At 32.6% G+C, this 13,853-nt stretch overlaps 1 protein-coding gene across 1 annotated transcript; it reads right to left on the reverse strand.

Moving 5' to 3' along the window:
• Positions 1–12,578: 12,578 nt before the first annotated feature.
• On the reverse strand, positions 12,579–13,384 carry LOC145123492 (protein disulfide-isomerase 2-3-like). The gene is made up of 3 exons (XM_079058702.1): positions 13,186–13,384; positions 12,940–13,039; positions 12,579–12,852 (listed from the first exon to the last, which is right to left on the reverse strand). Exons 1-3 carry the CDS (start codon positions 13,344–13,346, stop codon positions 12,715–12,717), a joined length of 399 nt encoding a protein of 132 aa, XP_078914828.1. The 5' UTR covers positions 13,347–13,384; the 3' UTR covers positions 12,579–12,714.
• Between the last annotated feature and the right edge of the window lie 469 nt (positions 13,385–13,853).

Below are 13,853 nucleotides of genomic sequence, written 5' to 3' on the forward strand. Positions count from 1 at the left end.
TATAAATCATAATATTTAATTAATAGTTAGCCATAAATTAATTAGAATTAATTTTGGTGTTAATTGTATTAATTATAAAGTACATGGACTAGTTTACAATTATCTAATAGTTGAGTGGAAGGTTCCAGAACCTCCTTGGAAGGGGGTGGACGAAATCTATAGGGGAAACCCTAATGATTTCGTCCAAGGGGCTTGGATAAGGCCTTTGGATAAGCTTAGGCCCCAAGCAAAGGAACATTAGGGTTTTCCCTAAACCCTAGATCCCTCAGCTATATAAGGAGCCTCCTGGCTCCCAAAATTGGCACTCCTTCTCTTGAAGAAACCCTAGGCCGATTTTTGCATACCCTAGCCTCTCTCCTCACAAGTTTCCTTCTTGCTAGCTCTTGGGTGTGATTCCATTAGAGGCATTACAATTGTGGTGCTAGGCTTCCAAGAAGATCAAGATCAAAGGATTAGCAATTGTTTGCTATAACAATTGAAAGGTATGTAACTTTAAAACCCTAGTTGGCTAATTTCGAAAATATCCTCTCTCCTTAGGGTTCTTGTTTTGCAATTCAAAGTTATGTGTTCAATAGTTAAAACATAGATCCAAAGTAGGTTGCATGTGAACTTAGGAATCGTTTTCTAGTTTATTTGTTTTACCTAAAACCCATCAGTGGTATCAGAGCCATTGGTTTTGTTTTAAATTGAATTGCTATAATAGTTGAATTGCAAATTAGGGTTTGTAGCTATTAAACCCTAAATGGCCAAGTTTTCGTTTTTAGGGTTTTTGGCTTGAAGGGTTTTCGAAAACTCTAGCCTCCATGAACCCTAATCGAAATTAGGGTTAGGGTTTTGAAAAACCCTAGCCTCCTCCCTTGAATTTCGAAAATTGCTTCTTATTTTAGGGTTTTATCTTATTTTGGATAGTTATTGCCTTATTGGATAATTATTGCCTAATTGGATAATTGAGAAAAATAAGGAAATTATCCTTTACCCTAATTTTTGAAATCTAGAGGGATAAGGATTAGGATTAAATTCATTGTTTAATTTGATTAGATGATCCTCACAAGATTTAATAAATTAATCAAAAGTTAATTAATAGATAATTACTAAATCTAGTTTTTGGTTTATTTTAAATTTGAAATTAATGGTTTAATTTTCGAAAATTTTATATAAACTCTAAAGTTTTAAAAGTTTTAAAGCACACCTTATATATATATATATATATATATATATATATATATATATATATATATATATATATATTATAACTAAAAGTTAAATATTATATATGTATAAGAATTGGTCAGTCAAATCGCTAGTATGCCTCATTCACGAAGCTAGTCTATAAGGGGGGTATAAGGAAACTGCCTATAAAATGGTAGTTGAATGGGTGTCCACTCTCACCCACCGCTTCCTTCATTAGTGGAGGGTCCTTAGCAGAACGGATTTGATAGAACAACTAAATATAATTAAAAGTATAATGTTATTAATGAAGTACTAGAACATTATTTTACAAAATACCAACTCTAGTTACTTCAGGAAAAATGTGAAAAGTATGCTAACCCATGAAATTGCACATTATGCTTTATTGGTCGTTAGTGGAGCGTGTGTGGTTAACCAGCACACTAATAGGCACTAATAAAGAGTAGTAATGGGTATCTCATAACTATCATTTTGATGGAGAGTGTGTGGTTTACCAAGACATCAATAGATAATGATATAGACAATGAGGTTACCAAGCACATTTGCATGGTTATTCACATCTTGTTTGTGATCCTCGGTATCCCTGTCACAAATAGAAGAGCATAATCCGAGATTTAAACATGTCATTGAATAGTTTCAATGTATCTCAAAAGGAATTAGGAATTTCACTTCGTTTGTTTCGTCTAATGGTGGAATTGGTGAATCGTCATTCACCTACCTTTGTGAAATTTACACTTGGATCTCGGCATCCCATTTCTGAGTAGTAAATCTTCATAGTTGGATCCTAACCTTAATATTGTATCTTTGGGTTATTATATTGAGGTATCTTGAAATCTAACTAAAACTTTCTTTCTTTTCAGATGTCTACTCCTGGAAACACTTCTGCTTCATCATCCTCCAACCATAACTTCTATTTGCTCAACATTTGCTCTAAAATCCACATAAACCCTCATCATCTAGAGAATGTGTACAATCATGCCTTCGCTTTCCCGCGGTCCTGAGATGTACCTGAAACACATTTAAATCAACACTGTAAGCACAAAGTTTAGCGAGTTCCCCCAAAATATCACATACATAATAATTAGCCTCTCGTGGCTATAACTCGATAAGGACCCTCCGGTCACGTGTCTCAGTGAAGACCCTATGGTCTCATCTCTCGGTATGGACCCTCAGGTCCCAACTCAATAATATAATAACATAAGTCACAAAGACAGAAATGCAATAACACATATCTCAGTATAAGCAAACAACACCCTCCGGTCACACATAAGTTACCACATATGTAAGTATAGTGAGAAGACTCACCTCACGTAGAAAAATGAATAATCTCGCACCTGAACTGCCGGTCTAGACTCCGCCTAAAATACACCACATTTAACTCAAATAAATAAATAAATAAATAAATAATAACCTCAGAATGCTAGACCAAGCCTCTCAACTAACTCTTAGAAGGGTAAAAGACCAATTTGCCCCTCCTTGACAAAAAGTCCACAAACTTGACCTAAAACCCAAAAGTCAATAGAAGTCAACCCAACAGACGAACACGGGGCATTCTTCCTCGTACGCTGGGCGTACGCCTCAGACCACACGCGGATCGGGGGCTCTCTTGGCTATGCTGGGCGTACCAGGAGTTATGCTCGGTGTAATCTGCCAGTCTCCAAACTTCTTAAACAAGGTCTTAATCTTTAAGACACAAGCTCCAAATTCAGATCTAACTCAAATGAGGTGCCTTAAACCATAAAGTCACTGACTTTAAGCCTTTGCATGGCTAGGCAAGGTTCAAACCCAAAAACTCTATCTTCCTCAACATAAAAGGCCACATAGCACATGTATGGATAGATTTAAACATCCAAGCACTCATTTTTATGGATAAAGACACTCTAATACACCTAAAAGGACAGAAGAAAACTCTGGAGTTCACCAAACTCACAAGGTTCCATACTTGGGGCATAAAACCCTAAAAAGGACCCAAAACAAGAACTAGAACAAACAATGAGCAAGTTTTGAACTTGATATCTCTGGAAGGTGCACAAAGTGAAGTAGAGCTCAGATCCAAGGGCTAGAAACACCAACTATTCTTCCTCCAAAGCTTCTTCTCCACTAAAAGCTTCCAAAGAACACACAAATGAGCCACAAACACTCACACAAGCTAAAGGGACAAGATTAGGGTTGAAGAGGGAGTGGGGGCTGCCTAGGGTTCGACCTAGAAGGTTTTAAGGTGATTAAATATGGGGTGCAACCCTGAAAATTAGGGTTTGGCTCAGACGTGGTTACGCAGGGCGTAACTCCTTGTTACACTTGGCGTAACGCTGCCTCCACGTTGATCCATCAGCTGACTTACGCTCGACATACATAGCTCGTACGCCCAACGTAAGTCGACAATTCCTCCTTCACATGCCACAATCAAGCCTAAAGTTAAGCCCACACAAACAAGCCCAAAGCACAATAATTAGATTAAGCCCATACCTCAAGGAACGAATGTTATAGATATAGCCCCGGTATCCATAAACCATCCTCTATTGCCCGCGTCGTTCATGACCGTAGTGTTGAAAGCTTGAGGGATAGTAGTTGGCTGTTGTGTGGAGTCATAAGCAGAAGTATTACTCCATGGTTTTTGTTGAGCTTGAGAAGGGGTGAAGATCACATGTTGCTGTGGGCCTGAGCTGGCAGGTGGGTCGAAAAAAGAGTACTGTTGCAGGCTTGCTGGAAGATGTCCGCCAGTAGAGGTGGTAAAAACTGACACAACATGAAACCCGACATGAAATCGACACGAAATAAACGAGTTTGGGTAAGATATTTCAACCTCTTTAATTAAACGGGTTGACACAACACGACACAAAAAATAAATAGGTAAGGTTAGGGTTGATAATTTCAATTCGAATATGAATCGAAAATGACCCGTTTATATGTAAGTTTTCTGAATATTTTTAATAAACTAGAAAGACCAAAAACCAAAACAATACGTAAAGAAAACCTTTGGGTTGACTCGTTTTGTAACGTGGAATACACTAAGCCGTCTAAGTCAAGACTTTCATTTTAAGTTCTTTTGTTATCGTCCAAATTACACAGTCCCCTCAACCATTCCCTCCTCCTCCTTATGATCCTTCCCTTATCCTTCCAAACTCATTCATTCCATTTTTCTCTCTGAAATTACAATAAATTTAGTCATTCTACTTCCCAACTATAACATTTCCTTCCCACCTATAAAAATCATACTCTTTCAACATGTTTAATGTTTCAACCTCACATGTCATGGCACATTTTAAGATATACCCCTAACCCAAAAACCAACACGAACTTGAAACGAAAATAAACGGGTTCACATGACACAGCGCCGAGTTAGGGTCAAGATCTCTCAACCCGTTTACTGTTTTGGCACGACACGAACTCAACACGACAAGACACGTTTGTCGGGTCTATCCGCAGAGGGTGCTGATGGGCTGCCTTCTGTTGTTGGGTTACGAATTGTGGGATGGGAAGAAGACCCGGTAATTGTTGATGTTGTTGTGGACTTGGAAGAGGGTAACATCCATACCCCTACCCATGAGGAGCCGTCGATTGTTGTTAGTGGTGACCACCATTGAAGCGACCGTTGTTCCTACCTCCTCGGCCACCACGAGCTTGTCGAACACCCCCACGACTGTTGCCATGAAAATTCCCATGAGTAGAGGGTTGTTGAGTCGTGCTATCGGTAGTGAGAACAGTTTGAGAGGATGAGTGATCAGATTGAGACTGAACAATTTTGTTTTGATGATCTGGAGCCATTTGTTGTTCTTCAATCAACAACATGGACAGGGTTTCCATGAATGAGGGTATCGGGTGGCGATGACGAATAGTTGTAGCTATATAATGAAACTTTGGGGAGAGTCCCTTGAGAGTATAGGAAAGAGATTCTTCTCCGGAACAGGGTTGTCGATATTTTCATGTAAATCGGCCAGAGACTTAGTGCAAGTACAATATTGAGTAATAGAGGAGTCACCGATGGATATGTTGCGAATTTTATTATCGAGCTGAATGGATTTTGAGTCCTTATTAGTTTTCTTTTTCAAGATCATGTGAAAAAGAGACTGAGAGATAGTGCTATAAATCCATGATTTCACGACAGAATCAAGACGATTCCATTCATCAGAGGGAAGAGTGGAATTTTCTGTTGGAGGAAGAAGATGATCAGCAAGGTCAAACCCAATGCAATGGGTTTCAAAGAGCTCACTCCATATATCATAGTTCATGCGATCTAGATAAAGGACGAGTGACACAACATTATTGATATTGATTGAAGTGGTGGGTTTGTCTGATGGGTTGGACGAGGAAGGTGCAGGTTCAGTCATGATGAACGAGATAAAGGAGAAAGACAGAAAACGAGAGAGGGAGAGGCGTGAGAAGCAAGCTTAGAAAACGGCTAGGGTTTGACAGAGGATTCTGATACCATGTAAATTATAATTTTCCCTTGAAAACATTATTTCATTAATCAATGATATTTATACCAAATACCGAATATAGGCTAATACAATGAAATGCCACGTATATGGGCTATACTAAAAACATAATACACAATAATAATAACTAGATTATGACCCGCGTTAAACGCGAGAAACATAAATTAAATACATATCACATTAATAGGTGGCACTGTCTTAGGTGAAATTTTAATAAAAAATGTTAGTTAGATTCATTTTTTGAGTTTTTGATCCGAATTTATTAAATAACAATATTTAATATTTATATTAGAGCACTTTGGTTTTTAATACAATAATTTTTAACGTAAATGATCCACGTGATCTTTGTTTTATCAAAATACATTGTTGTAATTTACAATATATATATATATATATATATATATATATATATATATATATATATATATTTAAAATAGAGAGTAATATATAGCAGTAAAAATTATTTTTTATGTTCATATATATAACAGACTTTAACATCCAAAATGAAAATATTGCCCCTGAATACTATCATATTCACAATTTTAAATGAGTAAAATATTAAAGTAAAAAATTATAGCAGTAGAAGGGGGAAATAGTCGTAGGGGTAGATGTATTTCAGGTAAAGAGAACATATACATAGATGTTGTTTTGCCCTCATTCATCATGCAAATAGTATTCAATGTAGAGGAGTATTTTTTTTATGTGATGTATAAAAATATACCAATTCCATTCATTGATATATAGCATTGTATTTGATTCATGATTACCTTTGATAACCCTCACATATTAAGAACATCGATTACACATGTTTTAGGAATGTTGCAAACAGAGGATATAACATTGATTATACACAGACTCACACACAAACATAGGTTAACACATTAAAAAAATCAATATAAAGGATATAATTTTGTTTTGGTAACTAAATGAATGAAATTAATATGCTTAAAGTAGATTGATTAATTTTTTCATGATCTCTCAACAGGAGTACAGTAATAACATGTAATAAGAACAAAGTAAATGCAAGAAATTAGAGAAGAAGAAGGATAACATAGTAAAGGAAGAACCTGGAAAAAAATTGGAGAAGAAGACCGCTAAAAAAGAACACTGTAAATCGTAGGACTCAATCCAAAATCGTAAGAATAACAATTTCAATGAAATCGTATATATAAGGTGTTTTTGAATAAGGAAATCATTATCTTTCAAAAAAAAATTGGGATCATAAGATATCATCTTGGAGATTTTAGGCTATTCATCTTGAAAAAAAAGAAAGATATCAATTATATTGATTCAAAATTTCAAATTAATTGACTTGCTAATTTAATGAGTTTTAAAATCCAAACCATTATCTCAAATTGATTCATTTTACGTGAGATATACTGAGAGATAAATTATGAATAATATTGACTTTAGTTTTGACACTCAAATATTTTGGTGATTTAATAGGATTAGATTAGATTTTATAGGTTAATAACTGAATTGTTGATATGCTTATTTAGTGAGTTTTTTCAAAAAAAAAAAAAAAAGAAGGTAAACGGGTTTGAATTTTGAAGTCAAAAGCTATAAATAAGAGAGTTAAATTAGAAACAATATTAATTAGGGTTAATGATGACATAGATCGTCAAAAGATGTCTTGAAGGAGATGCATGCTTTAGTTTGTAGAGATTTGTGTGAAGCCAAAACTGTGGTGTGATAATTAGAGATGCAAGGAAGAGGCAATACACAAATTCTAAGAATACATGCACAAAAAGGAACCACGTTGTGGTGCTATGTTCTGTTATGAAAACACAAAGCATCAATTGAAGCACAACCATTGACATGAGGACGAAGAGGATTAGGTAATTAGGGTTTAAGAGAGAAAAATAAAAGAGAAAGATGGGGAAGCTATTAATGTTTTTAGCCATATTTATGGAGAAACTGATGTCTCGTATATAAATAAAATGATATGCTGCAATTGATAACATAATTGCTGAATTTAAAGATTCTATAATTAAATGTAATTGTGTTTGAATTGTGAAATATATTTTAGAAAGTAGGGATAGATTTTATAATTAAATGTAATTGTGTTCGAAATGCAATTGCTGAATTTAAAGATTATATAATTAAATGTTTGAATTCTATTTGGTAAGATGATGTCAGCAATTTGATCTAAGGGTGAAAAACATAGGATTGAAATACAATCAAGGGTCCTGATTGCTTCATTGGTGAATTAATGGTTCTATTTTAACAATATTTAGAGATACACTAACATTATTATGTACTGATGTCTTGGTAAGGTCTTTGTGTTGGTATAAGTGGAATAAGTTGATTTCTCGGTTGTGTTTATGGATTCCAACTTACATGGGCTTCCGTGGTTAAGTCACTAATGAGTTAGTCTCTATGGATTCCAAAATAAAGTGTGAGGACACTTTGTGATAACCTAACCTGTTTTGTGCAATTTACTTGCTTTGAACATTGTCCTATTTTTATAGGATTTTTTACACTCGGTGTAGGTTATTCTTCAAGAGAAGTCGTTAGTCGTTACACGGATTAGACGGATTAGGCATGAAAGTATAAAGGCAATATCTCAATAATTGTGTGTATATACTATACCTGGCTTTGCTTGCTTTCCTATAACTATAAACATCTACAAATCCTAACACCGGACACATGAGATCTTTAAACAGTTAAACTATCTCTTTTGCTGTTGATACGCCCATTCCGAATGAGCTCTCTGCATCATTGCATTATGTTTGACCTAACAACATGTATTTTTTCACTTTAAAATATATAAAAATCTATTCTATAGATGTTTTTAACCCAAAAAGTTAATGAAATCTCTACTATTTTTAAGGACTTTATGTTTAGGAACTATTATGAGTGTTTCGAATAATATAAATTTACCATGTGGAGGTGTATTTATTTGTGATTACTTGAGAATCGCTGCAATACACTAGCATATTTTTGGTTGCCATCAAGATTTCAAGGTGGCAAGAAAGTTATGAAATTTATTTAAAACTTATTCAACATTCAAGATACTAATTGGTCCAAAGTATTGTTGTTACAATCCAAATTCTTTCTTCTGTTTTTTTACTTACTTTTCGCATTGGGCAATGTTTGTCATACTTAATGTTTTTACACCTCAAGTTTGAATTTGTTAGTCGGGTAAATCTTCGTCTCATCTTTTCTATGTTTTCTGAATCTTTAAAGAAAAATTGACAAATTTCCATTTTCTAGATATGTTGCTATTAATAATACCATATCATTCAAAAGGTACCAAATGGAAAGAACCAGTCAAAGTGCCTCTCCATTTTCTAAATATGTTGTTATTTCTTGCATTCAAACCACATACAAAAAACAACATTCTTCTTATAGGCTGGGATCTATAACGATTAAATGCTAAAAAGGCAAAATGCTTTGGTTGGTTTGCTTATTATAATATTCTACTATCATTTTCCCATTATGGCATTAGTGCTTGGTCAAAGTTGAAAAAATATTTAATTTAATAGGAAAGAGCTTTCAAAGTACATGGACATGGAAAGGTACTTTGATGTAAGTGAAAAGAAAAAGTTTAATGCAAAAAATAACAATGTACATTGATGTAATCAGATAGGGTTTTCAAAAATATGGCAAGGTAGTTTCAATACATATACATAAATGTGGATCAGTTTTAAGTAGAGTTGCACATACGAACCAAGCTTAGTAAAACGAACTATAATCAAATTAGAATGTGACTTTTTTAACTCAAAGGCCCCAAAGACCACTTCAGGGTTTTTGGACTATTTATTAGAATTTCAATGATTTAATATTTATTCTTTTTTTTTTACAAGTTTATAATGCTTCAAAATTACCTCTAAGCCGGCTATACTTGGGGGTATTTTGCGAATTTAATATTTTGAAGTTTTAGGCATAAATAGAAGGACTACTAGTTTCACCTTTATTTGATCTAGACATTTAACAAAAAATGGACTATCCGATTCGTTTTTATTTTTGGAAATTCAATACGTTGACTTGGTTATTTTTGGAATACAGAGGTTGATATTAGTTTATATCGAATATTTATTTCTTTTTTTAGGAAAAAAAGACCATCTAAGTTGAAGAAGTGTTTTGAACTTGCTATGTGAATGCTCAAGCAAGCAATGAGATAAAAAGTAATGTACTTTTAGTTGGGGGACTAAAGTATGATTTTTATTTTATCTGTGGTTTTCTAGCATTATATTGAAAGTCTGGTGCTTTTAGTTGAGGTGGTCTCGATTATAACATTATACTTTCATTGGTTTGTATTTTTTTTGGCATCTGATTTATTGGAGTAACAAAAGGTTAAATACAAGATACAACAACATATTTCGAGGTCATACTTTTGTTGGTTTGTATATTTCGAGGTCATACTTTTGTTTTATTTATTATATCATTGTACTTCAAAATCTATGCCAAATTACAACATGGTACTGTGACAGGACAATGCTTCAACCGTGTATCCATCAGTATCATATGTGTGTATAATTTTTCATTCATTTACGTAGTGGTAGATAAAGCACTTAGGTACTAGAAAATACACCTTTAATGACATGCATTGCATGCCATTAAAGTGCAATCGTAAATGAAGATAACATGCATTTTTGTGTCATGTATTTACCACATACCATTTGTATGTCATAAATGATTTACCTTTTTTTTATAAATTCTTGACATACGTTTATATGTCATGATTTTTGATAGATTTTTAAAAACATATATTATTTTTAAATTTACTAATATTCAAATTAAATCACACATTCAATGTCTTATAATATAAAATAAAATACTATACACAAAAAATACAATCCATTGCACAAAATAGAAAATATCAAACACAAATAACCATTCTAATGGTAAATATATGTAATACATTGCTAATACAGGTACATATTCCTATAATTTGTAAAGTATGCAAGCACGTTGAGAAAGTTCTTCATCTCTTGAAGTGTCAGAGTATTCTGCATCTTCTCCCCAAAAGATTCTTATACTAAAGAATGGTATTTCTACCTTTAAACTTGCTTCCGTTAAACCGTCGCGTGTAGCCAAAATCCGAAACACCCCTACATCTTAATCGACTTCAATTGAATCGTAAGCTTCATCATAATCTTCAAATTAAAGTTCCGCCCGCCTAATTGAAACCCTTTCCTTTGTTGACCGCCCACCGTCTGCTTCCTTTGATCTCCATCGACTTCTTTGATGGGTCTCATACCTTCGAACTTTTTTTTTGGATCTGATTGAATGTTTAAGTTCTAAACAAGAACTCAAATCTCTCTTCTTCCGATAATGTATATTGTTTTGGGTTTAAATGGTTTATTTGTAGTCGTAAATATAAGATCACTCTTTTTACGATAATGTGTATTGTTTTAGGTTTAAATGGTTAATTTGTGGTTGTAAATATGTTTCTATCATACGTATACTAATTTATGAGGATGAATATTTTGATAATATTTGTTGTTATGGTAATCTCTATAATTATTTATCATATTTAGAAACATAAAATATAATTCACAATAATATAAATTATACAATATTAATAATATAATGTGAAATAAATAACTCTCTTGATAAAAGTCATACTATGAAATGTTGTTTTATTGTAAATGAAATTGTATCTATTTAGGTAATGCCACGGAGGAAATATTATTTTTTAAGGAAAAATTAGAAATTGTCAATCTTAATGGCCAAAACTATGAATTTGGAGGCAAGAGAATTAGAACTTCTACAACTATATTTCCATCTAGCCAAGGTGATATTTAAAGAAACAATGCTCTTTTTCCAATGTATAGATAGTCAAACCTTCTTTATTTAGATTTTAACTTATTAATGTTGATGAAAATGACTAGGAAATATTGTTAGAATTAGTTGTGGGTTGATAATAGATTATAAATATGCCAAAATGGATTCAACGAATTGTATATGAGTGAGTGAGCTAAATTTTTTTAGCGAAGTATTAAATGATGGATGAAGTAGAAAGTATGAAAAATATGATGTGTATGTGCATGTGTTTAGTGATCGTCAATAGAAAAGAAGAACCTAAATCAATAAAAATTACATGTAGTTACATCGTAGTTGCCACCGTTACAAATCGAATCAGTCAAAAATCTTTTTCAAGACAATCCTCTCACTGAAGCACACAATTCATCTTTCTCACCACATGTTCATCCCGTTCACCGATAAATTTTGTCGAATCATAATGTGTCATCCAAATTCCTCCAAATCTATGTACCCATAACCACCATCACCAACGTGCTTCTGTAGTACTACTCTGTCGCGCCCCACACACAATTACACCAAAATTTAACTTGTTATAAACAACCTACTTTCATTGCTTGTTTAGTATATCATCTTATTTTTTGAAAAAATTTATAATCCCCCTCCTCTATTTTAAACATATATTATATTTGGAATTGATTTTTTTATAAACCGTGTAGCTATAAAAAAAATATCATTTTCATTATAATTATTTATAAATTTGATTAATTAGTTAAAATAAAAATATTATTGATTAGAAATATAAAATGTGATACCATAATCGATAAATTAGTGATTGAAGAATATTAAATGGTTGATGAATGGTAACAAAATCAATTATATGCTCCAATGTTTTTAAATATTTAATGAGATTTTCTAATATGTGCCCTAAGGGCACATTTAAGAAACATTAATTGAAGTATTAATTATAAGAAATATTACCATAATTAAATGTGATAAACATTAGTTATATATGTAATATTACCATAATTAAATGTAAAATACATTAATTATAAAGAATATGTTTATAATTAATGTTTATCATATTTAATTATGGTAATATTTATGATAATTAATACTTCAATTAATGCTTTCTTATACACATGTTAGAAAATCCCATATGTAATAAGTAGTGATAAATCATAAATCCATGAAATTAAATTCATTACAGATGCTATAAATATGTCAGATGATTTGGAATATAAATAAACAAAATATAAATCTTCCTTTATTAGATTTTTACACAAAAGTTACACCATAACAATGGAGTCATTGTTTCACAATTATGACAAATAAAAACAAGTTGTATTCTGACGCAATATTCCTTACTTAAAACTTATTTTTAGGCAATTTGATTGGCAGCTTCTTCCAGTGCTCCAGCACTCCATGCTCCTTTGTATTGGACAGGCTCTTTTGTTTTATCTGGACCAAATTGTAAAATATATGGGAAATGTGGTACCTTATACTTACTACATAATTCCTGAAAAATTGCAATCGATTAGTAATAATATGGATTAATAATATTAGTTTAAATTTAAAAATAGAAAAAAAAATCGAGGAATATTACAGGACAATTCTGACAGTTCACTTCACCAAACTTGACCTTTCCGCACATATTAGCTGAAGCTTTGTCCCATTCAGGTTTAAGGCCTTTAACAGCTCCACACCTATAAGAAAACACATAACACATATTATATATATATATATATATATATATATATATATATATATATATATATATATATATATATAGTTTAAAGTTTTATATTATGATAAAGTAAAAAGAATAAGTATATGTGGAATAGTAAATTACTGAGGTATAAGGAACTGGACAATCCATTTGTCTTGGCTTTTCATAACCGCCTGATCAAAAGTACAATCAAACAATTCTTCAGCATGAACGAGATTGAAATTTGAGATGACCGATAAAAAGAAGAAAGAAATCAAGATGAACACTTTTGTCGAGCGATCCATGGTGGAATGGAAAACGATGAAATTGTTGTTGTGTTTGATTTTGATTGATATAGGAATAGGAATAGGAGATACACATTTTAAATAGTGAAGTCATCTTGTAATTTGCGGAAACATGGACGGATTACATTTGCATAGGAATTGATTGGGTCAAATTACTCCTAGATTAATGGTTTTCTTTTAAACAGGGGAAAAGAATGGTTGTGTTTTTTTTTTGTTAGTTCGTTATATATAATAGGAATTCTCCTAATTCAGTGTTGGATTCCATTAAATTATGAACATGATTAATAACCAAAAGAACAGAACAGAACAGAAACCAGTGCTACATTTGATTTGATTTAACCTATCTGATGTTTGTATTCTAACATTGATGAAATGTTATTACACTGTACGTAGTAAGTGCTTGAAAGGGACCTCTTTCTCTTAACTTTTTCAGACCTCACATCACTTACAACCATCCATCACCGCCACCTCTCTTCCAACCACCGCCGCCCATTGCATATGTCTTCA

Source organism: Lactuca virosa, chromosome 7 (assembly GCF_052849685.1).
Source record: "Lactuca virosa cultivar CGN04683 chromosome 7, Lactuca_virosa_CGN04683_v6, whole genome shotgun sequence".
NCBI lineage: Eukaryota > Viridiplantae > Streptophyta > Magnoliopsida > Asterales > Asteraceae > Lactuca > Lactuca virosa.